The following is a 26,119-nucleotide window of genomic DNA, read 5'->3' on the forward strand; positions in this document are numbered from 1 at the left end:
AAACTAAGTGTCCCAAGACAGGAAAGTAAATTATTTATAATACATTGTTGTGATAAAATGTACTGCGATAGAGGCTAATGAATATAATAATGATGTGCACTGACTTGGTAATCAGAAAGATATGAATCTGAATTGCTGCTTTGTTCTCACTAACTGAGTAACCTTGGTAAGTCACAGAAGCCTCACATTTCTTATATATAAAATGGGAACAAAATAGGAATAAATGAGATAATGCACATAAAGATCTTAGCTTAGTGCTTGGCTCATCAATATATCAATAAATGGTAGCTATTGTTATTATCATGATGATGATAATGGAATATCATGCAATCAATTTATTTTGAAGACTCTTTACTTAAATAAGAAAAGGCATAAAATATAGTGTTAGTGAAAAAGTAGGATAATTCTCCAGATCTGTGTAATCTCCAATTCATATAAATATAAGACTGTCTGTAATATTCTAAAATATTGAGTGGTAATCTCTGATGACAGAAATATTTCTTCATTATATGTTTCTGTGTTTCTATTTTATAACGAACATTTATTATTTATAAAATCAGGGAGAAATTAACAAAATGAAATAAAGAGCAAGAAAAAGCTCATAGGTTTTAGGTTTTTTGGAGATTTACAGACCCATGAAGAAAAACCTTAGCCTTACTGTGTCAAGCCTAAAATGAACCTAATATATTCACAGTAAATGATTGAATTGAAAGCAAAAAAAAAAACACTTAACATCTCATGTTAATATAATTGAGTGCACTCATATGCTTTTGGTTTAAAATTTTACTTTAACACAGTTTGTCATCAATAAATTTTCATATTCTGTCTAGACTAAGAAAAAGTAATCAATTTACTAGAAACACCAAATGAAATATATCCAACAATATTTACATGAGTGCCACCAGTGAACCAAGTAAATTGCTCATTTTGTAGCATGCCAGGCTGCTCCCTATTTCTCTTGCCATAGACACAAAGTTAATCTTTTCACACTGAAGACTGTGCTGGGTCTGCACTAGTTTTTAAACGTTGTATAATGCTGTGGTCTGGTCTGGAGCCTGAACTTTTTTTTCAATGAAAAAAACAGCAGTCATTTTCTAATGTTGATGTTTCCTTTATCTCACACAAAGTTTTCATATAAACATCAGTTAATTTAATTCCTCTTTTTTCATAACACATATAGAATCTTGTGAGAGTTAATACTATTTTTAAAAAACTTCTACATAATAGAAGTACTTCTAAAACTCTCTATATGGTTCATTGATTGCTCGTAAGTCTTCAGGAAATAAGTTCTAGGACAATAAAAGAATTTGGGTAATTTCTTAGAAACTAGAACAGAATTTAACTTGCAGATACAGTTTTGTTCCTATGATTATAATTGAGTGTGCTATTTCTTCTAAGAATAATGACAAGTTAAACCCTGCCAGTACATTTTAGGTTTAGGCAGGAAAGAAAAAAACAACACTACTGGTTTCAACCATTTTGGTTTTGATTAACAGATTAATTTATCTCCATAAAAATTTTTTAAGAGAAGGGACTAGAGTCTAAAATTCTGCATTTTTATCTCTATCTTCTCAGAGCTCAGCTCTGCTTCTTTACATGAATCAAATAACTCCTTCTTTGGTATACATTTCTTTAATAGAATGAGGAGTTAGACAAGATTACATACATAGTTACTTGGTTATAATTTTCTCTGATTCTATGTTAATTAAATATGGGTGAAATGATAATTCAGTATTAGTGAAACATTGATTTCCAAATGTTCTCCTAGTCGAAGACATCACATTCCAAATGTTGTGGGGTGTGGGCCCGTGTGTCGAGAGAGGCATTTGGTGTTAGCTCCACACACACATGAAGCTGGTAAGCAGCCCTCATAACGTGTCTTTAATGGACAAGACACAAGTCTCTGTCTCGAACTGGGGACTCTTCTGACACTTTGATTTGTAGCATTTTTCTGGATATGCACCTGAAACTCAATTCCTTAGGAAGTTCCCTTTGGCTTTTTTTTTTTTTTTTTTTTGCCTGAGTTCCTTTGGGAAAGCTTCCAATAATATTTTTGGCAATTTTCAGTCTCTTGTAAAATCTTACCACTTTTTCATCATCTCAATGATCTCATCATTTTCTTTCTTTCTCAGCTTAAATTTATTTATTCATTGCTATAGTCTATTTCCCCATAACTCAACTTGCTTTCCCTTCTCTTCTCCTTTGTAATCACTTGGCAAAACCCTATCACTGCATAAACCCCATTTACCACCTATTTCGTGACTTTTACTTGAGCTCTGGAACATGACTCAAGAAAAAATATTCAACCATGCTGATTCTCAGTCTTGACCCACAATTCTATCCTGTTACTTGAGGTCAGAGTTTTTCCAAAAGTGAGACACTGCCAATTGGTTGAGACATAGCCAATTAATTTGATGAGTGCTGACTCGCATTATTAATGAATTAGAAGACAATGAACAGAAACAGTGCATATTACACATAGGAATAGTAAGTATTGTTTGTGAAACTTTGTTCCAGATTACATGTATGAACTCTGAGGCAGTTCACAACATTAAAAATATTTCTTTTGGGGCTGGCCCCGTGGCCGAGTGGTTAAGTTCGTGCACCCCGCTTCGGCGGCCCAGGGTGTTGCTGCTTCGGATCCTGGGCACGGACATGGCACCGCTCATCAAGCCATGCTGAGGCGGCATCCCATATGCCACAACTAGAAGGACCCACAACTAAAAATACACAACTGTGTACTGGGGGGCTTTGGGGAGAAAAAGCAATGAAAAAAGAAAAGGAGATTGGCAACAGTTGTTAGCTTAGGTGTCAATCTTTAGGGAAAAAAATATATATTTCTTTTTGTGGATTAAAGCGAACAATTCAAAATGCTGATCTAGTCCATCTTCTGTTTTATACCTACCCTCCGCTACAGGCTCTACTCCACCCTCCTCGCTTAGCAGATAATTTTGCATCTGATTTCAATGACAAAATAGAAGCAGAAGAGAACACCCTCCAACTGTACTAAACTACCAGCAGTGATACCACATGCTTTGACCTCCATCCTTTATAATGGATAAACTTTTCTCTGCTCCTATTTAGGGCAACATCTCCATTAGTACACTGGTTCCCATGACTCTTTGCTTCCTCAAGATCCTTTTTCATGAAATTAAACCTCTGTCTCCTACATCATCAATTATCTGCTCTTGCCTGAATCATTCCCAATGAGAAGAAGAAATGCTTCATAGAAATAATAGTGAACATGTTTCTAGTAGTTGTCATGTGCCATATCCCGTTGTAAAAGCTTTATATATGTTCATTTTTTATCTGCCAAGAATCTGAATGAGCTTGGAAGAAGACCCTTCCCCAGTCTAACCTCTAGATGAAACCAACACCTCAACTGCAGCCTGGAAACTAAAGCAGACTATCCAGCTGAGCCATGCCCAGATATTTGACACACAAATGTGTGCTGTTTTAAGCCTCTAAGCTTGTAGTGGCTTAGAGTTACTTGGTACTACACTGTCTTTCTATAATACAACTCTAAAGTGCAATTTACATCATTTCTCAGAAGGTCACCAGTGTGACTGAGGCCATTGCATTAATAAACTCAATAACACACTCTTTATTGACTTTTATATTTTTCCAGTATCACTTTTTGTTTTCTCTGATTCTGCCTCCAGGATTATCTCCCAATAGACTAGCTTCTCTCACATCTGGGTTTGAGACTTTGCTTTCAGGGAGACCAAAGTGTGACAGATGCAAGGAAGCAATGATCTGGGAAAGAGTTACCCCCTCATCACCTTGCCTACTCTATCGTTGGTTCTCTGCAATCATGCCTTCATCACCACCACTCCAAGGAAACTAACTTTCTCATTATCGCCAATGACATTCCTGTTCAATCCAATGGTTAGTTTTTAGCTCTAATCTTACTTGAATTTTCAAAAGCCTATCATACAGCGAATTACTTCTTTCTTGTTGACAAACTGTCTTCCCTTGGCTTATGTGACACTACATTCACACAGTGTTCCTCCTCATTCACTGGTTACTCCTCCTTAGTCTAGGAGAAGCTGGTTCCTCTTTCCCTCCTGACTCTTGGAGTAGCTCAGGGAATCTATCTTCACTCATTCCCTAGATTTTCCCTTTCAGTCCCAACATTTTAAGTAATACATCTTAACTTGGATATATAATCTCTAACTTTACATGTCCAAATAAAAATCCTTGATATCTTAACCCAAATCAGTTCATCTCCCAATATCCCTTATTCATTGACTCATTCTGTTCACACTCTCGCTTAGCCCACAGACCTTGGTAGGCACCCTTGAGTCTTCTCGTCCTCTCATCTCCCATCTCCAATCTTTCAATCAGTCCTGTGAGGCCTAACTTCAAGCTATATCACAAATCCAAATTTATCACTACTTCTGTCACTGCCTTTATAGGTCAAGCTACTATCACCTTTGGTCTGAACTACCACATCTCCTGGTTTTGCCCTCTACAATCTGTTTTCTTGCAGCAGCCATAAATTATTTATAAAATGTACTAATCAGATCACACCTTCCCACCTCAAAGCCTTCCAATGGCTTCCTATGAACAGATGGGATTAGAATAAAACCTAAACTCTTTAACAAGGGCTATGAGTTCTGTTTTTTTTTCCTTTAAATCTTTGTTGCTTCTTTTTACCACTTCATGTGCTAGTACCACTCACTCCACTCCAGCACCTGTTGGCCTCTCTGTTCCCTGAACACACCAAGCTTGTTCTTCACTTCCACGGCTTTTATACTTGCTGTTCTTTCAGGCTGGGAAGCTTTTCTTCAGGATCATTGGTGTTCCTATCATTCAGGTCTCCAACCAAAGTTTACATCTCAGCAAATCTTTCCCAGATAACCTCTATAAAATACCCATTTCTTAGCCTGTTTACACTAGCTTGGGTGTCAAGGCTGTTTGGTCTTCCTAAAAGAGGTGTGGCCAAAAATCTGGTTTCAGGAAACATGCCTTCACCACTGTCAACTGCATGTGACTTGAGAACATGCTTATTGTCCCAGTTGAGAGTGCAGGATGGAAAGACAAAAAAGTACATAAAGCATGAGCTAAATGAAGATATTTAAAAAAACAAAACAAAACCCATAACCTCCAGGTAGAGATGAACAGAGCTATCTCAAAGGGAAGTAAGATTTTGTTTCAACATTGGCATAAACTCCTGATTAATAAGATATTGCATTGTAGTACTTTGTATGAAGGCAATGGAAGCATCTATCTCCGTCCGATGTTTACTGTGTCATGATGCTAAAAGGCTCACACGATAGCTTTGGATATCCAAGTGGGAAAAGAATACGAAAATAATATGTGGACTTTTTTTCTTTTTGCCCATGGCTGTAGATATCAAAGTAAATTGTGAGGCATGTGTTTACTGTGAGCAGCGAAAAAATCTTAATGACATATACAGTTTATCTGGAAACCATTTAAAATCCCAAGCCTCAAGGATTAGAAAAAATATTCTTGCCTTTAGGATGGGAAAGCAAAACCATTGGAGGCTTTCTAGCCATAAATATTTCACCAAGCCTAGGAAAGATCTAGACTTGAATGAGTGTGTGGGAGAAACACTTCCTTGAAATAGATGTTTACTGGAATTTTCTTAAATCAAGTGAGGGAAATGAAAGTAAAAATAAAAGAATACAGATAACCACAGTCCTGGCAGTAAGTGGGCCAGAAACTATAGTATAGTTTGTTATGCCTCCCATGAAAGGACCTGAGGAATACACAAAAGCAGGCTTACGCCTTTCTTGTTAAAGTACAGATTAGACAGATTATATACATGCTAAATAATCAGAAACGAAGATGTCATTTCTAAATCAAAATGAAACATTAAACAAAAAGCTTATTTAAGAACCTGCATCTTAGGAAAATCTAGAGGCCTGAATTCTTCCAAAATTGGTTTTATCAGAGGCCAATGCAGTGGCACAGTGGTTAAGTTTGCATGTTCTGCTTCAGTGGCCTGGGGTTCGTCAGTTCGGATCCTGAGTGCGGCCCTTTGCACTGCTTGTCAGGCCATGCTGTGGCAGGTGTCCCACATATAAAGTAGAGGAAGATGGGCACAGATGTTAGCTCAGGGCTGGTCTTCCTCAGCAAAAAGAGGAGGATCGGCGACGGATGTTAGCTCAGGGCTAATCTTCCTCAAAAAAAGGAAAAGAAAATTGGTCTCATCATTTTGTGGGTTTTGTATCTCTGTCATCCTATTTCAGGGTGAGTAAAGAGCCTCCAAGTTCCTAGAGGTGCGCATGTGGTACTCGTCAAGGAACCACATTCTGAGAACTTATCTAGAGCAAGAATGTCATTCTCTACCTGCCCCTCAGAGTACTCTTCCAGCTTTTAAATAATTCTCCTAAGAGAGCCCCTCTCCCAGAAATTCTGATGTAACTGGTCCGAGGTGGACCTGGGTGTTGGTGCTTATTAAAAGCTCCCCAGGAGACACCAACATGCAGCCAGAGGTAAGAACTATTGCTCTTAGTGATAATGCTCCTAAATTTGTGGCTTGACTTATGGAGGTAACAACACCTTGGTCAGTCATAGCCCTGTTGCAGCCTTCATAAACTTTCGAGTCAATTACAAAGCTGCGGCTTTCTCTTTTTCTCTTCCATGACTGTAAGTTTCATCTGGCATTCAAAAAGAAACTTTAAAAGGGTTTTATGGCCCAAAAGTTTAGACAATAATAATGTACTATAAAGACATCCTTGCCTTCATCTTCTTACTTGCAAATCCAACCTATGCAACAAAGATTTGAATAGCTCTTGTGACTCTGGAACCACTTTTGTGATGACCATTAGCCAATGTAAAGATGAAAGGGAGGAGGAGAAGGAAGAAAGACGTGAGTTATGTTTTCAACAAATAAAAAATCATTCTATTCAAAGTGAATAAAATTTGAATTTATTTTAATAAATATTTAAATAATTTATAAATTTATTATATATTATATGTAAATAATTTAAATATTTATTAATACATAGTAAATATTATTACCAAACCATAATGAAAAGACAAACAACCCAACTGTACTTACAAATGGCAAATAAGCACATGAAAAATTGCTCTACATTATTAGTCATCAAGGAAAAGCAAATTCAAAACATGAGATGTCGCTTCGTCAGGGAAACGTAAATGTAAACAAAGACTCATAAAAATGTGTTGGCAAGGATGCAAAACAACTAGGATTCATCTATATTGTTGGTGGGGAAGTGGTCTGGCAGTTTGCATTAAAGTTAAGTTTAGAATTTGCCCTATGACCTAGTAATTCTATTACTAGGTATATATAGGAAAGAAATGAAACCCTATGCCCACAAAAAGACTTGCATGTGAATGTTTATAGCAGCTTTATTCATAATAGCTAAAAACTGGAAACAACACAAAAGAGAAGAATCAAACTTGTGGTATACTCATACAATGCAATATTACTTAATAATAAAACGGGCAAGCTACCGATACCCTCAACAATATTGAATGAATCTTTAAAACATTAAGTGAATGAAAGACCAAAAGCATACATTCCATGTGGCAGTCAGCCTCCAAGATGGCGTCCAAAGTCTCTTGCCTCCTGGTATTCACGCCCTTGTTTAATCAACTTTCCTTGACTTTGCAGTGTTCCTAGTGACTTTCTTCTAGCCAACAGAATTTGGCAGACGTGATAGAATGTCACTTCTGACATTGGGTTACAAAAAGACTGTGGCTTCTGTTTTGTGCACCTTATCTCTCTTGCTTGTTCTGAGGGAAGCCAGGTACCCATGGTGTGGGTGACCTAGAGAGGCCCCCGTGACAAGGAACTGATATCTCTGGCCAACATTCATCAAGGAAAGACTGCTAAAAGTCACATAAGCGAACTTGAAAACAGATCCAATGGAGCCTTGAGATGACTGAACTAGAGATAGCCAGCTAAGCCATTCCTGGATTGCACAGAAACTGTCTGAGATAACAGGTCCTTGTTTTAAGCCACTAAATTATGGAATAATGCAAAAGTGATGGCAATAGATAGTGATGCAGTGATAGATAAGTAAGGGAGTGTGTGATTCCATTTATGTGAAATTCCAAAGAAGTCAAAACTACTTGTTAGTGATAGAAATCAGAACAACGTTTGCCATGGGGCGGAGATGGGTACAGACTTGAGTGAAGGAAAAGTTCTATATCTTGATTTGAATGATGGTAAGACAAGCGTATATGTTTGTTAAAGCTTATTGAAGTGCGCACTTAAGGTCTATGAATTCTACTCTGTGTATATTATGCATCAGCAAAGGAAATAAAGGTCTAGGAGCACCATCGTCTGACCAAATGGGTGAGGCAAATTGGGACCCACACAGGTGTATAGATCACCATAGTTGGATCAAATGGAAATGGAAAAAGCTTTTCTAAAATTTTATGTTCTTACAAGATGGAGAAGCCAGAGATTTGAACACTATATGGACCTTCCCCAGGGCAATTACGTCAAACATGTTAATGGACAATTTAAAACTTCATTTAGAAGCTCTAAACAGACGGGGTCAGAGTACCAGGTCAGACTGACTAGGATCCTTGTTATTTTTGGAGTAGGGCTCTTCATTTAACTAAGGTCAGGTTGTTGCCAAAACAGCCTTTCATTGTGCCTCAACAATGGCCAAGTACAAAGATTTATTGTGAGCTAAAGAACAATGCCCCCTTTTGTTTCAATTTAAGAGAAAGAACTGAGGAGAGGAATAAACTAGAGCCCTTGGACAAACTTGGGGGAAAAACCTGGCATATTTCTGGCCAATTGCCATAGTAACAGTACTTCTTTCTTCTGTGAATAGATGAGTTTGGAAAACTGTCACTGGGATAGCCTGGTAGAGCAAAGCTCAAACCACCTGATTCTTAGGGAATAATTTACAGATTATAATAAGGGAATGTGGCAGAAGAGATGTTCTTTGTCTTAACATTGAGTTGTAAGACCTTGTGTATGCTTATCACTTTCCAATATCTCTCTGGAGAGAGAAAGACTGACTTTCAGTGTACCAAATGAGAAAAGTTGAGATTGGGTGACATTGCTGTCAATTACCTTGAGAATATTACAGAAAGGCAGGCCACCATAGCCATATCTACAGTGCTTGTCCCCCATCCTACGATGAGCAGGGTGTGGGGAGGCAGTGGTCTCCAGTCTCTACTTAGACCTTTGGAGCAGGACAGCAGTTGAGATCAGATGATTCATCATTAGACAGTTGGGAAGCTGTTCCAGATAACATCTGGAACATTAACGTTATCTTGAGTATGAAATAAAGAAGTTCTTATGCATGATGTCTCTAAGTTTGGAATAATTTATTCTGAATCATAAAAGAAACCTATTTATTACCTTGGGGGTGGTCTGCCAGGGAGATTTTGGTCAAAGAATTTCTCTTTAGAAGTGAAGTATTGTAGTTAATATTAGGACTTTCTCTGACCACCATCTAAATAGAAGTTAGACTCAGAGACGAACAGCCAATTTTATTGAGCATGTCAAGAACATTGCAATCTTACTAGAAAGGAGCAACAATATAGCCTTTCTGGTACACGCCTACATGCCTGCTAGGAATATTACTAGCCCCTCAGGATTTTTTTAATATTCAGGCGGGGCTCCTGCTTTAAGTTTGTTTAGAAGAATAGGGATCTGGAATAACCCTACACGGATGTGTTCAAGTTAAGACTAGAGCTTATCAATTAGAGAGGTGTGTAATTTATTATAACACTGAAAGGCAAACAGAAGTATGATGCTTGAAAGCAATACAAGAAAGAAGCAATTGTTTTGGCGCTGGCCTGCTCAGTGGACACCAAACAGCTAATTAGTGGGACGCCACTCCTCGTCTAGTGACATAAAGGGCTTGGGAAACTGGGCAGACCACAAAGAAAAGACAAATCAAGATTAATAAATATTGAGTATATAAAATTAATGGATTGATAATTAATAAAAAATTAATAGTAATAAATTAATAAATGATGAACTAAATAATTTATGGCCCATAGGGAACTGGTGAGAAAAGCTGCTTCTCTACTTTGAGCTGGGGGATATACAATACGTCCCCACCCGAAGTTGAAGGATGGTCCTCCTAAACTTCTGGGAAAAAAGAAAGCTGATATGTCGGTGAATCAGAGAATGACGTGGGGATAAATGACACATGGGATCTGGAAGTCAGCCCACTCACACCTGTAGCCTTCATGCTTGAGCAATGCCCTTTGAACAGACACATGCACACAATGAGCCCCTGGGGACATGAGGCTGTCCAGGAGAAACTACAGCCTCACCCAGTGGGAGGAGATGTTCACTTTGAAGGAAACTGAAGTGAAGGATTATGGGATGATTCCAAGATGAAAGGAACTAAAAATCCACCCAAATCAGGGCTTTGTTACACTGCTGTTGTCCTGTTACTTTAAGAAGTGATCGCTCACACAATGGGGTTTTGTTTTCCGTATAAAAATCATCCTTCCTCCCAGCCTGGTGAGAAGTCGCCAGGAGACTCCTCTCCTTTTCTTAAAAGTCCTGTTTGCAGAAGAGAGGACATTTGTAAGGGCATCTGAAGACTTTATTGGAGGAGGAGTTAAATCATTGTAACAGCTCTTGAATCATTACTGAGTAAGGAGAGACTGAAACGGAACCTTTCTGAACCTGTCACACCCTAGCCAGACTGGACGGTTGTCATATGAGACCTGAGAAACCCAGCACCGAATCGGCGAAGGAGAAGCTTCTCTTCCTTGGGAAGCCCCAGGGGTCATTTTTGGTCCAGACTTGAGGCTCCCTTTGCTGCCTGAGCATTTCTACGGGAGTGGAATTAGAGCTCAGATGGCTGCTTGCCCTGGGAAGACAGGGGAGGAGGGACGCAGACAGGGATTCTGGGAGGGCTCTCGTCTGGGCAGCAATGAAATAGTATAGGTTACTCTTGTTGTCAACTTTCTGTTATCCTCAATTCTCCAGTAGCCTTTTTAAATGACAAAAATAGCATGGCTGTTCTCAGTGGTACTCTGGGAAATTAATGCAGGGCCTCTAGTCACATTTTGGGAAAGGTGGTACAGGAAGAGCAGTGCTCCCGGTGGCCAGAGTGGCAGTAGCAGGGGTGTTTACTCATGGAGGAAGATTGAGGTGGGAATGACAGAATCTGCCCTCAACCGCCGGGTTCCCAGGCATGAGGGAAGAGGACTCTCTAGAAGAGCAAGTGCATTTAAGGGGAGCTAATTTCCAGATAAGTCCATGAGGGCTCCTGGCATTTGAGTACCTATTTGTATAGTATTCCTCCCTGTTGCTCCAATAAGTAATTTGTTCAATTACTGTTTATTACTGTGACTATTATCCAAAATAATATTCTAAAAGTGCTTCTGAGCTAACATCTCATGGCAGAACTCATTTTGTGTCACAAAAGGACTATTCAAAACCAATCTTTTGGGGCCGGCCTGGTGGCACAGTGGTTAAGCGCGCACATTCCGCATTCCGCTTCAGCGGCCCGGGGTTCGCTGGCCCGGATCCCGGGTGCAGGCACCGCACTGCTTGGCAAGCCATGCTGTGGTAGGCATCCCACATTTAAAGTGGAGGAAGATGGGCATGGATGTTAGCTCAGGGCCAATCTTCCTCAGCAAAAAGAAGAGGATTGGCAGTAGCTGTTAGCTGAGGGCTGATCTTCCTCAAAAAAAAAAAACCCAAAAAAAATGACCATCTTTTACTTGGTTTTAATTTAAGCTTTTCATAAATTTCTCTTCCCTTACTAGCAAATTTATGCCAAGCATCATAACCGTTGTTCTGGTTGGATTTTATAGACGTGTTTCAGGAGACCCACACTGGCATGTTGCCTCCCATGTAAGCCACGGAGGTGAGTAGGTGTGTGGGACCAGCACCTGTTGGCACTGAGTTGTGCAAGGCAGCCTTCTCAGTGGGCCAGGAGTCAGCTCCCTCCTCCTCAGGTCATTACCCTTTCTGTGGTCAGATTCCTCCTAGGTACAGAGAACTCTTCTTAATGATCTCATGTTTTTGCTTTCTACTGAAAATTTTATAATTCACTTGGCTTCCTGAAGTTTTGTACTTTAGCTTAAAATCACTTCTCTTTTTTAATCTTTTATTATTGCTTCTCTTACTCTTCAAAGTAAGAAAATAACAAGGGAAAAGTAATAAATTTCCTTCCCAGTTTTGTATGTTATCCTTTAGTAATGGCTTTCAACTGACTTTGCAATTTGGGCAATAGGGTATTAAAATAAAGACATTTCAGAATAACTCTTTAAGCTTCATGATGCCTCACGATAATTTAAAATTAATTTTATTATAGAAGGCATCCAGTTTTTAAAATATTCAAAGTGAAGCTCATATTTAATTTATCTCTAAGTCATATTTATCTTTTAACTGCCTATAAAGATTCTTCTCTAAATTTAAAAAATGCATTGCTTTTTATTAAGACTTGGACTAATATACTCATGATGGACAAGTATATGTTATAGCAAACAGGAAATTGCAAGATAGTTACTAATACTACATCCAGTTATTATTCAGTTTTCATATTGCACCTAGAATTTTGTATTACAAATTGAAAATATACCCAATATGCTTTCTTACAGTATTTCTGGACTAGGTTCGTATAACTTTTATTTTGTAGAAGCTAAAAATGGAAGCTCAGAGTAACTGTCATACAGCCAGTAGGCTTAACAATCTCCTCAATTACATAGCCAGGCTGGAACAACCAGATAATAGCTCTTACAGTTTTAGTCACTTGGGAGACAGCAATAGTCAGGTCAGGCTCTAGTAGACAAAGTTGAAATCACTGAAAAACTAGGACTACTTAAAGAAAAACACTTTGAAGATTTTTATTCCCTGAGCATTAAGGGAAAGCCATATCAGGGCATAAACATGTTTGCTAACGAAGTTAATGATTCAATAAGTGACAATTCTTAACTGGAGTTAGTAACTCTTTTTACAGATTGAGTGGGTGGTTCCCCATCTCTTTCAGGGTGAAATTCACATCCTCAGCCTGGTTTGTCACCAGTCCATCTTTCTCACCTGATCCCAGCCATGGGAGCTCTTCCTCCAGCGGTTCTGAAGGAACTATTTCTGTTTCCTTGTGCAGGAGGCCCTCACAAGACTCTCGAGAGCTTCGCTAGTGCTGTTGCTTTAGCCCAGAACTCGCACTTCCCCTCCCCCTTCCCCTTTTCTCTGTGGGTTCTTACCTCCAGCATTTTGCTTCTGCAAACTTCAGATGACTGGGATCCTCTAAAATGTCTTAACACTCCACCCTTTCCTACTTGTCTAGCAGTGAGTTAGCTGTGGGGGGCAGGAGTTAGTGTTTGCATCTTTCTTCCTCATCTGTATTAGTCAGCTCCGGCTGCCCACCACAGACTGGCAGCTTAAACAGACATTTATTTCTCATAGTTCAGGAGGCTGAAAGTCTCAAATCAGGGTGCTGGCAGATTTAGCTTCTGGTGAGAGCTCTCCTCCCGGCTTGTAGACAGCAGCCTTCTTGCTGTGTCTACACACATGGAGGGAAGAGACAGAGAGAGAGATTGAGAGACAGAGTCCTTTGGTGTCTCTTGTTATAAGGACTCTGATTCCATCTGATCAGGGCTCCATCATTATAACCTCATTTAACCTTAATTACTTCCTTATAGGCACTGTCTCCAGATACAGTCCTATTAGGGGGTAGGGCTTCAGCATATGAACATTTGAGGGGACACAATCTCTATGTTATCGGAAAGTCAGGATCCACTTGCATTTCTAAAGGCTGGCTGTGGCCAGAGGTGACTTTGAGAGGCTTTCCCTGAGGTCACCAGCGAATGCGAAAGTTTGGAGGATGGGAGGTGAAAAGAGTTAGAGAGGGGAGAAGTTTGGAGAGCTTTCTCTGAGACGAGAAGGGCTCTTCCTTAGAGACCCCTCCAGGATGGGACAGGATCTCTCACGCAGGTCCTGGATGTCTCAGAGATGGGACTGGGGAGCCATATTCAGTGACTGAGTCCTAAGAGCTGAGGCCTGTGAGTTTCAGGGAAGCCCAGTCTTTAGGGAAACACATGGCTTAAAAAAGGAGTCTCCTGGGCTGGGCGAGATGAGCACAGATCATAGCACCTTCCCTGATTCATCTGGACTATCTGAGGGTCCTGACCTTGGAATTTGTGCCTGGATTTTGAGGAGCAGCAGTACATATCTAAGAAGGAATTCCTCCTGAATCTCATATGTAGGGGCTTAGCAGACACGAAATTCAACACGGAGAGGATTAATGGACTGTGCCCTTGTGTTGTAAGCCACCTCTCTATTAAAAAGTTCAGCATCCTGGGCTGTGATGATTGGCCCTTATTCTCTCTTAGACTTTGAACTGCTTAGGGCAGGAACTGGGTTTTGTGCTTTTCGCTTCCCCCAGCCTCTCACACAGAGCCTGGTCTACTCAGGGCCCTATACTTGTTTGTTGAATGATATTGAATTTGTTAGTCTCATTTCTGAGTAGAGTTTTGGGTGGTAGATTTCCCTTTTACCACAAACTGAAAAACTGCAACTCAGTACAATTACCAAATAACTACTAAATCAATACTTTACCCGTAAGAACAAATTATTTCTTAGAAGGCTCATATAAGGCTACAAGATTGACAGTAAAAAACACCTGTGGGTGTAATCACTCCTATTTTGGGTGTGTAAAAATGGTCAATTTCAGAATTTCTTTTACCTTATTTTAGTTTCTAGTATATCAAATGCCAATTTATTCATGCCACTTGGCATAATCTTCCCTCCGTTGTTTATCTTCTCATGTTGGTCAAATTTGGGAAGAATACGTATATTTTGTATAAACCAGGAGACTTTGCCCTGACTTTGATCAGGACTGGAAGGGAGGATCCGCTGATCCAATCACGAGGTGTTCCTGGCACCAGGAGCGCCCGTGTTGGGGCAGGGATCCCCGCAGGCACATCTGCGCTCTGCAGTGGGAACTCGGGCTGCCGACGCGGCGGGCCGAGCGGGGCGGCCAGGGCGCGCGGCGGGAGGGCGGGGCGCGCGCCGCGGGGCAGCGAGGGGCGTGGGAGAGCGCGCAGACGGGGGCCGGGGACCGCTTTCCTGCGAGCGAGAGCGCGGCGCGGCTGCCGGCGAGGGGAGGGGCAGGCTCAGGCAGCTCCCCAGCGGCTCCCGGAGTGATAAAACTGAAGAAATAACAAGGAGGGGCGTCTCGGCGTCTCCTGGGTCCAATCCGGTCTCAGGAGCGAACACGTTCCCGGGCAGGCAAGCGTGAGAGAGGCCAAGACGACTTAAAGACGAGCAGCGGCGAGACGTGCTCCTCCGCGCCCTGCGCCTGCCTGGGCTCGCGCCTCTCGGCCCCCCGCCTCCTCCCTCCCCGGCCGCTCGCCCCGATGGCCGCCCCCGAGCCCCGGGGCTCGGTGCGCGGAGCCCTCTGCAGCCTGCTGCTGACCCTCGTGGTGAGTGCGAGCCCTGGGCGCGCCCAGTGCTGGCCGCCGCCCGGAGCCGGACTGGGGGAGTGGGGGATCCGCCCTGGTCCTGCGGGGGGAGCGGTAGGGGTGAAGCGGCCCCAAAGGTGAAGTCCGCGATTCAGCTCAATCCTGCGGGACGGGAACTAGCCCAAATTCGCGCCCGCAGGGGTGAGGATAGGAAACAAATCTTGGACGACGACTCGGGATTGAGCTTTTTGTTTGGGACATCGTGTTCGATTGTTTGAATTCGGGTGGCACTCAGGTTTCGCCGCGCTGTCGCGGGCGGGCAGGGGGTTGGGGTTCGAGCTCCTCCCCTGGCTAGTGATGGTGGTCGGAGCGTGTCTGGGGGAGAGGGAGGAAGAGTATTTGGCCAGATATATCAGGGTCCCTGAGTGAGCAAAACACAGACGTGAGATGGGGTTCAAGGGGCTGCCGCCCACCCCAGGGTCACCTGGGATGGGGACGTTAGTGAGTGGAGGGGTTGGAGCGGTGCCCCTGAGTCCTGGCGTGGAGCTGCCTCTGAAAAACGGCTTCCAGCTTTGCCTCCGCTAAAGCTTATTCAGCATCTCACCCAAGCCGTCCACTCCCTCGAGCCACCTGGCCGGGGACGGAGTGTGCCTGAGGCACGGGGGTGTGGGTGGGGGCTGGATAAGGGCTGGGGCTGGGGTCGGTGGTGTGATGAGGCGGTGGGTAGGGGGAGACAGAGCGAGTGGAGTCAGGATGCGTGGTGGGATAGGTGTCTGTTGGATCATACATTGTCCGGCTCCGAGGAGGACTGCACAGGCGGAGAGCCCAGCCTGGGGTCTTCTGTGCCCAGGAAACTGCGACGGAGGATGAGATCCGCCTGGAGAGAGTTAGAGACAATTCTCCGAGAACCGAGAGACTATAAAGGGAAAAATCGGCAACTCTGACGGCCGGATTACACGTGGAGCTTCAGACGGGAGCGGACTTGCTCTCGGGACGTGCTGTGGAAAGGAGCCGCGGACCCGCGACTCGCCCGCTTCCAAGGACGTGCGTGGGGTCCGGTGGCGGGAGGACCTAGGTGGCTCCGGAGTGGGTCGACTCTGGCTGCGCGGATTCTTGCTGCTCCTCCGCCCTCAGCGGGGCGAGTGAGTCCAAGCTGTGTCCTCTCAGCGAGTTAGGAATAATGGCTTGGTAGTTATGATATAAGATATATTTATGGACAAGGAATTGTACAAATGAGCGCGTCTACCTGCCAGGCAACTGTTCCAACAAAATATCTGAGCTGATGGAATGACTCTTTACAAATGGGAACTGCTCTCAACGTGTATTCTTTTATGATATATTTGAAAGCGTTTCCAGCTTTTGTGGTTAAAAGTATGAATTTAGAGTTTTGTGTTTTCTCTGCGAAAGGGATTTGAGAATGGGGAGAAAAAACTGCAGAGGTGCTGTGTCCCCAAGATTTCCCATATTCGCTGGAGGGGAGGGCGTGGGAGTCAAGAAGCTCCTGGATGACGGGGTGGCGGGGAGGGTGTTGGAGTGTGGCAAGGCAAGAAGGTGCGTGTAAATGTACAAAGAGATAGCATCAGCTCTAGTATATGACATGCTTTTTTAGGATTATTTTAGAAAAGGATTTCCTAAAATTTAGATTAAATGGTTTATCTGGAGACTTGAATACTGCAGAGTGTATGTAGAATAATTTCTTTCATCTGCAATTCCCAGTTTACAAACACCTTCAATTTCTGTCCAGATGAGTAAAGTAAGACCTCTGTCGACCATCGTCTATTTCCTTTTGACTCATACGACTCTTAGCTTTTTTAGTGTAGTATTAATGGCATAACATGTTAGAAACATAGTTTTCATTTTATGGATACCTCAGTGGATCTCTCAAAAACAACTTGTTGGAAATGAGAGCTCTTCAAAACAAGCCGTTAACAACTAAACTGAGACTTTTAACACGTTGGCCCTCCCACTGAGCTGTCCTGTAGGTTGAGGAATCTTTCCATTTGCACTTTTCTGCTCCTGCATCTGCATCTGTTTCCCACCTCTCCATGTCCCGTGCAATCTAAACTGCTGCGATCAGAGATCAAACACAGTTCCTGATGATCCGCCCCATACACACACAAAGAAAAGGAAAGAAGGGAAAGGAAAACAAAGGAAGGAAGGAGAGGGGTAAACTAGAAAATAAACCTCGGACCCTTCCACTGTTGTTGAAAGTACCGAGTGTCTCTTAAAATGTTTCTCCTCTTAAGGTAAGAAAAATTGCCAGGGATGGTGAAAACTAATTTGCATTAGCTCAGTTGCTCACATGTTTTTCCGGCCTGTTACAGATAATGAAGTCCTGTTAAATATGTTTTTACTGTTGTTCACTGTATCAAATCAACTTTGGGAATTATATTCTGTTATCACTTATATATTATAAATGGTATGTACTTGGACACAGTTTATCATTTTGCTAAAAGGGCTCTTCTTCAAAAGGAGTTAAAAGTGTTTTCCTTTATAGCATAACATACTTCTTCCCCTGGAGTACATGAGTTTTACCTGAAACCTGTGTTAACAAATGGGGATTCTGTCTTTTGAGATTTTATAGCATTAATTAATGAGAATGTTACTCCTTTATCAGACTTTTTTTTTGATCTTGATGACATTTGACATTCATCTTTTAAAAATAAGAGTATAATAATTTCTATTATCTTTGGCATTAGTGAAAAAAAGGTTAAGGCAAATTAAGAAAGTAAATGAGAGCTAGTTTATTTCAAAACCATGATCTTAAGAAAGTCAAAGTTTTAGTATTTGTTTAGATCAGTGCTTTCTCAGCTACCTTTTTAGAATGAGATGTTTGATGTTCATGTTGAGATGCACCTAGATCCTGAAGCATCTTCTGAGTCACTAAGTACATGTAAACCCAAGCACATTTTTTGGTCCTGTTGTAATCCCCTTGACAGTTGGGATTCCATATATGGTATCTGTGATGATCTGTGGTTAATCATACTTTCCGTTTACCTGGAATCCCATCTTACGGAGTTTGGTTAGAAGGAAATTTAGTAGAATCGTCAAAGTACTGAGAATGCAGAGAGGTAAATCTTACAATGTACCTTTGAAGTGGAAAAAGTTTGAAAGGTAATAATATTTCCATCTCGCAGATAGCGAGTGTTCATAGCAGAAATGATGAATTTAAAATTCCATAACTGTTATGCTCAGTTAAGAAGATTCCTTTTATTTTTCAGATGTTCCATAAATTTCTGATCTGTAGCTGCTTTTTCCTCTATAGGAAAACGGTGTCAGTTTAGAAAGTCTGCCTGGTGTATTCACTATAAAATTGAACAACAGCACAAAAGTGAAACAGTCGCAGCTAACCCCTCTAGTTTCACTCCTCCTTTGGCATTAGGTTTTTCTGTCAGGATTTCATGATTTGTATGATAAGCTTTCTATCATACTAATTAATAAACTTTGGATAGTACTGTAAAATGAAACAAAGCAGTCCCAGACTACAGTAGACAATACTTTATATTATCATTTTTTAAAAAAACTTAATATGTTACATTTTAATTTAAAATTGCTTCCAACTGTGGGTTTTATAAGTCAGATATTTAAAGTTGCCTTGGAGGGTTCTCCATTAAAAGAATTTTTTAATAACTTAAATAGTCAATCCATAATTCATCAAGCTTTAAAAAAATCTTTTTTGTATGTTGTATTTTTTTATTGGGCACTTACATAAACAAAAATTATTTTAAAAATACCTTTAAAAGGCATTGGTTCATCATTGCTATGTAATGATGCCTTTACATTTTTTACTTTATTTTCAGTAATATATCCAATCTCCACAAATATAGTATCAAATTACTTTATAGTTTTAAGAAGCAGGACATAACTGAAATCTGTATTGAATATCATCCCTTTCAAAAATTATATTAATGAATCAATTGTACATTCTTTCCAAGGGTGTACTATACGGCAATGAAAATAAATGTTCTACTGCTGAATGCTTGGCATGGATAAATTTCACAAACATAATTTGAGCAAAGAAATCAATTTGGATACAATTAGCATATGACTGCATATATTTAAAAGCCAAAAATTGGTAAAATAGACCCCTGTCTTCTTTAGGGATATCTACACAAGGCATAAAATTAAGCAGAGGCAGAGAAGTAAATGATTGACACGAAAATCATCCATTAGTGGTTACCCGAGTTTTGGGGGTTGAGGGAGGAAAGAAAATGCAATTGGTTGAGAGGTATGTAGGGACTTTGAAAATAGTAATGTTTTATTTCTTAACTTTGGAGGTGAGGGCGTTAGTGTTCATTTTATTATTTCTTAAAACTCACATGTATGCTATATATAGTTTTTGTATTTATGTTTTACGAAGAACATTAAAAAAAGAGAAACAAGCCATAGAGAGGATCAACAAACCAAAAGTTATCCTTTGAGAGTAAAGATGAACACTGCTATGATTGAGCAAGAAAGAAATGGAACAGGGACAGATAAAGGAGTGTTAGGCATAAAAAGGAGGCACAGTTATTGAGAGGACAGATGTTTTTAAAAAGCACATAATAAAGGGCTGGCCGGTCTCACAGCAGTTAAGTGCGCATGTCCCAGTTCAGATCCTGGGTGTGGACATGGCACCACTTGGCAAGCCATGTTGTGGTAGGCATTCCACATATAAAGCAGAGGAAGATGGGCGTGGATGTTAGCTCAGGCCAGTCTTCCTTAGCAAAAAGAGGAGGATTGGCGGCAGATGTTAGCTCAGGGCTAATCTTCCTCAAAAAAATAGAAGATAAAGTTAATAGATTATTCTAATTAATTTGAATACACAGACAAAATGGGCAGTTTCCTACAAAGTACAAATTACCAACATTGACTTGCAGAGGTATACAAATTCTGAATAGCCATATAACCATTGAAGACATTGACTTAGAAGCCAAATCTCCACTCACACACCTTCACACGTCAGGCTCAAACCTGTAATAGGTGAGTTCTTCCATAATTACACGGAACAGGTCATCTCTACCCTCTATAAATTACTTCAAAGAAAAAAGTGGAGCTCTTCTTAACTTATTTTATGAGGACTGTATGAAGTTGAAAAGTAGTGGCCTTATGTCACTTATGAACATATATTTGAAATACTAAAATAAATAGCAACAAACCAAACCAATAATATATTTAAAAAATTATTATGTCCATGGAAAGTTTATCCCAGGAATGGAAAGATGCTTTCACATTAGAAAATCTATTATTGTATTTTAATATAGTAAAATATTGAGACAGAAAAAATATATGTTCACTTCAAAATAAGTGGGAAATTACATTTATTGTTATAAAAAAATTCTTAGCAAACTAGAAATGTAAGGGAATGAACTTTCTTAATGCAATGAAGCATACCTAACAAAAATGAATGAATGTAAGAAAGAAAAGACAGAAAGGAAGGAAACAAGAAGAAAAAAGAAAGAAAGAAAAAAAAGAGACTCAAAATTAATGATGAAATGGTAAAAGCATTCTCTTTAGAGTTAAGAACAAATCCACGATGGTCACTATAACTGTTTCTATTTAGCATTCTACTGGAGTTCTTAACAAGCACATAAATAAGATAAAATATATAACAGCAATAATAGAAGAGATTAAGGATTTAAAAGAAAGGAATCTAATTGCCATTTTGCCTGCTGGAGGATTAGCTACATGGAAGATCCAACACTATCTTGAAAAACTACTAGAACTAATAAAAGTAAGCAAATTTCCTGGATGTAAAACCTAAAAGGATTTTTCATAGAATTGGTCAGCTGATCATAAAAAAAAATTGTAAAAGAGTAAAAGGCTAAAAAAAAGCAAAGATACTTTAGAGGAAGATGATAGGAATTGGGGTCACCATAACAAATACCAAGACTTAAAATAAAGCTGTATTAATTAAAACTATATTGTATTAATGTAGGCATAAACACATATACTAATGAAGTAGTGCAGAGAGCCCAGAAATACATTCTGTATTTGTGAGGCCACGCCTGTATTGGATGTGGCATTATCATTAGTTAAGAAAGGAAGAGAGGGGCTGGTCCCATAGTGTAGTGGTTAAGTTTGGTGCGCTCTGCTTTGGCAGCTCCGATCATGGATTTGGTTCCTGGGTGTGGACCTGTACCACTCATCAGCCACGCTTTGGCAGCAACCCACATATAAACTAGAGGAAGATTGGCACAGGTGTTAGCTCAGGGCTAATCTTCCTCAGCCAAACATAAAAAAAAAAAAAAGAAATTCAGTGATGATTCTGAATCACTTGGCTATTCATATGGCAAAAGATAAGATTAGATAGCTGTGGTGAATCATGAAATACATTCCAGATGGGTAAAAGATTTAAAAGTTGGAAGTAACTTTACAATTTCTGGAAGAAAATATCAGATAATATATTTATGATAGAGTAGAGGAGGAGTTCTTATACACAAAAGTATAATCCAGAAGAAATGATTAATAAAATTGACTACTTTAAAAAACTAAAGGAAATGATTAATAAATTTGGCTACTTTAAAATGGAAGCACTCTTTATCAAAAGATACCACAAAAGAGTGAAAAAGCAACCTACATAAGCCTACAAGTAAAATGTAATTTAAGAAGAAACAATACAGAAATGATTAAAGGAGAGGAGTAGGAAATTTATGGAAGATACATGGCAAGTAAATGCAAGAAATGGTGCTCAGTCTCATTAAGAATTTAGAAAATGCAAATTAAAACAGCCTTAAGATTGGCAAAAAATTTAAAAGTCAAACAGAATTAACTGTAGTAAAGGATGTGAGAAATAGAGAGATCTCAGATTCTGGAGGCATTAATACAAATTGATATTAGTACTTGGGAAAGCAACTTGGCAATAGTTAATGGAATTGGAAATGCATCTGTTTCTATTGCAGGTTTGTAAACCTGCAAGGCTGTTTGTTGCAGTATCATTTGTAATAGAGAAAATAGAAAACAGGGAAATAATTTAAATGACCATCATAGGGGGATGAGCAAAATAAACTGTGGTATATTCATGGGAAAATCTTGAATGTATTGTTGAGTGAAAAAAGCAAGTTGTAAAACAGTGCATGTAGACACATACTACACGCAAAATCAGCTTATGTTTTGTGGGCACATGCAGATATAATAAAAGTATAAAACCTACAGAGGAAGTACAGAAATCAACTTAGAAGAAGCTATTCCCTAGAGAAGAAAAATGGAAATACAATAGAGCATAGGACCCTAGCCATATCTATGAATTTTAATTAAAAATGAAGCAAAAATTACAAAATAACTTTTTAAAAATCAGAATGGGTACATGAGCATTTATTATATTATGGTCCATTTGATTGAAATATTTCATAGTTAGGGCCTGCCAGGTGGCACAGCAGTTAAGTTCACATGTTCCGCTTCCGTGGCCTGGACTTCACCGGTTCGGATCCTGGATGCAGACATGGCACCGTTTGGCAAGCCATGCTGTGGTAGGCGTCCCACATATCAAGTAGAGGAAGATGGGCACGGATGTTAGCTCAGGGCCAGTCTTCCTCAACAAAAAGATGAGGATTGGCAGCAGTTAGCTCAGGGCTAATCTTCCTCAATAAATAAATAAGTAAATAAATAAATATTTCATAGTTAAAATATTTTTTTAAAGTTGTGATTAAAATATATTGAACATAGCTTTCTTTTGGTATTCAAAAATACCAGCTATAGAGTTGAAATATATTTGGACTAATGGGTGCATTATTGAAGAAAACCATTTTCCACCCCAAGGTAACAATTATATTCTTTTTTTTTTTTTTTTTGAGGAAGATTAGCCCTGAGCTAACTACTGCTAATCCTCCTCTTTCTGCTGAGGAAGACTGACCCTGAGCTAACATCCATGCCCATCTTCCTCTACTTTATATGTGGGATGCCTACCACAGCATGGCTTTTGCCAACGGGTGCCTTGTCTGCACCTGGGATCTGAACCGGCGAACCCCAGGCCGCCAAGAATCAGAACGTGCACACTTAACTGTGTGCCACCGGGCCAGCCCCAACAATTATATTCTTAAGGACAATATTCAACTGAGCATACATGATATGGTTGAATTTTTTTAAGGGCAAACAACTTATTACTTCCTTATCACAATTAGCAATCTGATTATGACTTTCTGAAAATGCCTTTTTGGCTTATTATGTTTAAATTAAACAACACTATTAAACATCGACCTTGTTTGTCCATATTTGTAGTTGTTTTCTTTTACCCTAATTAATTCAAGCCAGGGTAGGGTAGATTTTAGAGAAGAGCAGTAACATTTAGAGCACATATTAATATAAGAATATTGATTATGTTTGTGTGTGTGTATATATGTTATATTTACAGTTAGGTTACCATGACTTAAAATCTTTTACTTTTGTATAGAAATCTCTTTTATATTTGATTATATCAGAAATGAATACTTCTTTGTGGTTATGATTGGGTTTTATTTTGCTGAAATTACTCATGTGAATTTGTAAATTTGAAAGACCCTCTCACTGCCACTCTGTAGAGGTGAGTGTGGAAAGAATCACTTTTTATATCAATGAAAGTGTATACTTTTTTGTTTAAACAGCTTTATGGAAATATAACTTACATTCCATAAAAGTCACCCATGTTAAGTATACAGTGCGGTGAATTTTAGCAAATTTGCAGAATGTACAACAATCACCACAATCTAATTTTAAAACATTACCATCACCCTAAAAAGAAACTTCATGCCCATTTACAACCACTTCCTATTTCTGTCCCCAGCCCTAGGCAACTAAGCCTCTCTGTCTCTATATATTTGCCCTTTTTTGGACATTTCTTTTTTTTAAAGATTGGCACCTGAGCTAACATCTGTTGCCAATCTTTTTTTTTTTCCCCTTTTTCTTCTCCCCAAAGCCACCCAGTACATAGTTGTATATTCTAGTTGTTAAGTCCTTCTGGCTCTGCTATGTGGCACGGCACCTCAGCATGGCTTGATGAACAGTGCTAGGTCTGCACCCAGGATCTGAACTCGCAAAACCCTGGGCTGCCAAAGCGGAGAGCGTGAACTTATCCACTTGGCCATGGGGTGGCCTCTGGACATTTCTCATAAAAGAAATCATACAGTATGTACTCTTTTTTTTTGGTGAGGAAGACTGACCCTGAGCTAACATCTGTAGCCAATCTTCCTCTTTTTGCTTGAGGAAGTGTGGCCCTGAGCTAACATCTGTGCCAATCTTCCTCTATTTTGTATGTGGGACGCAGCCACAGAGTGGTTTGATGAGTGGCGTATAGGTGCCCCCCTGGGATCCGAACCTGCAAACCCTGGGCCACCTAAGCAGAGTGCACGAACTTAACCACTTTGCCACGGGACTGTCACCTAATATCTACTCTTTCGTGTCTAGTTTCTTTCACTAAGCATAATGTTTTTTAGGTTTATCCATGTTGTAGCATGTATCAGTACCTTGTTTCTTTTTACAACTGAATAATACCCCATTTTATGAATATATCACGTTTTTGTTGATCCATTCATCAGTTGATGGACAGGTGGGTTGTTTCCACTTTTTGATTGTTGTGAATAATGCTGCTATGAATATTTGTGCATTGCCGTAGGCTTTCATTTCTTTTGGGTAGGAGTGGAATTGCTGGATCATGTGTTAAGTTTATGCTTAACTTTTTAAGAAACTGCCAAACTGCGTTCCAAAGTGGCTGTGCCATTTTCTATTTCTATCAGCAACGCATAAGGGTTCCAGTTTTTGCACATCCTTATCAACACTTATTATTTTCTGTCTTGTTTATTTTAACCATCCTAGTGGATATCTCATTCTGGTTTATGTTTGCATTTCCCTAATGCTTAATGACGTTGGGCATCTTTTCATCTGCTTATTGGCTATTTGTATATCTTCTTTGGATAATGTCTATCCCAATCTTTTGCCCACTTTTTGTGTTTTTTAAATTATTATTGAGTTGTAAGAGTTCTTCACATATTTTTGTATATTTTGGATACAAGTCCTTTATTGTTATGTGATTTGAAAAATCTCATATTCTGTGGGTTGCATTTTGATTTTCTTTATGGTTTTTTTTTTGAAGAACAAAAGTTTAAAATTTTAAGTTCTATGTATCAGTTTTTTTTTGGGGGGGGGCGGTTATTAGCCCTGAGCTAACATCTACCACTGATCCTCCTCCTTTTTGCTGAGGAAGATTGATGCTGAGCTAACATCCATTCTCAACTCCCTCTACTTTATATGTGGGATGCCTGCCACAGCATGGCTTGATAAGTGATGTGTAGGTCCACACCCGGGATCCGAAATAGTGAACTCTGGGCTGCCAAAGCGGAACATTCGAACTTAACCACTACACCACTGGGCCAGCCCCTCAATTTTTTTTATTGCTTGAGCTTTGGTGTTATATCTAAGAAATCACTACCTACCCAAGATCATGAAGATATACTCCTCAGTTTTCCTCTAAGTAGTTTTAGCTCTTATATTTAGGTCTGTGGTCCATTTTGAGTTAATTTTTATTTATGGTACAAGGTAGGGGTCCAAATACATTTTTTTTTTGCATAAGAATATTGAATTATCTCAGCAGCATATGTTGAAAAGACTATTTCCTTCCCTTGAACTTTCTGGAAGCCTTTGTCAAAAGTCAACTAACCATAAACGTAAGGGCTTATTTCTGGGATTTCAGTTCTATTCCATTTGTCTGTCTATTTTTATGCTAGTACCACTCTGACTTGATTATTGTAGCTTTATAGCAAGTTTAGAAATTGGGAAATGTAAGTCCTCCAACTTTGTTCTTTTTTTTCAAGTTTATTTGGGTCTTTGA

General features: G+C 39.7%; 1 protein-coding gene across 2 annotated transcripts in view; it reads left to right on the forward strand.

The window, feature by feature from the left end:
- Window positions 1-15,109: 15,109 nt before the first annotated feature.
- DSC3 (desmocollin 3) overlaps window positions 15,110-26,119 on the forward strand; it is a 49,000-nt gene continuing 37,990 nt past the window's right edge. The window contains exon 1 of one of the 2 annotated variants that reach the window (XM_046671434.1): window positions 15,110-15,363. In XM_046671434.1, coding sequence (XP_046527390.1) covers window positions 15,298-15,363 — 66 coding nt within the window. In that variant the 5' untranslated portion in view covers window positions 15,110-15,297. The remainder of the gene's footprint in view (window positions 15,364-26,119) is intronic. The other variant, XM_046671433.1, reaches the window with a different exon arrangement.

The sequence above is a fragment of the Equus quagga genome, chromosome 9 (genome assembly GCF_021613505.1).
Source record: "Equus quagga isolate Etosha38 chromosome 9, UCLA_HA_Equagga_1.0, whole genome shotgun sequence".
Classification (NCBI taxonomy): domain Eukaryota; kingdom Metazoa; phylum Chordata; class Mammalia; order Perissodactyla; family Equidae; genus Equus; species Equus quagga.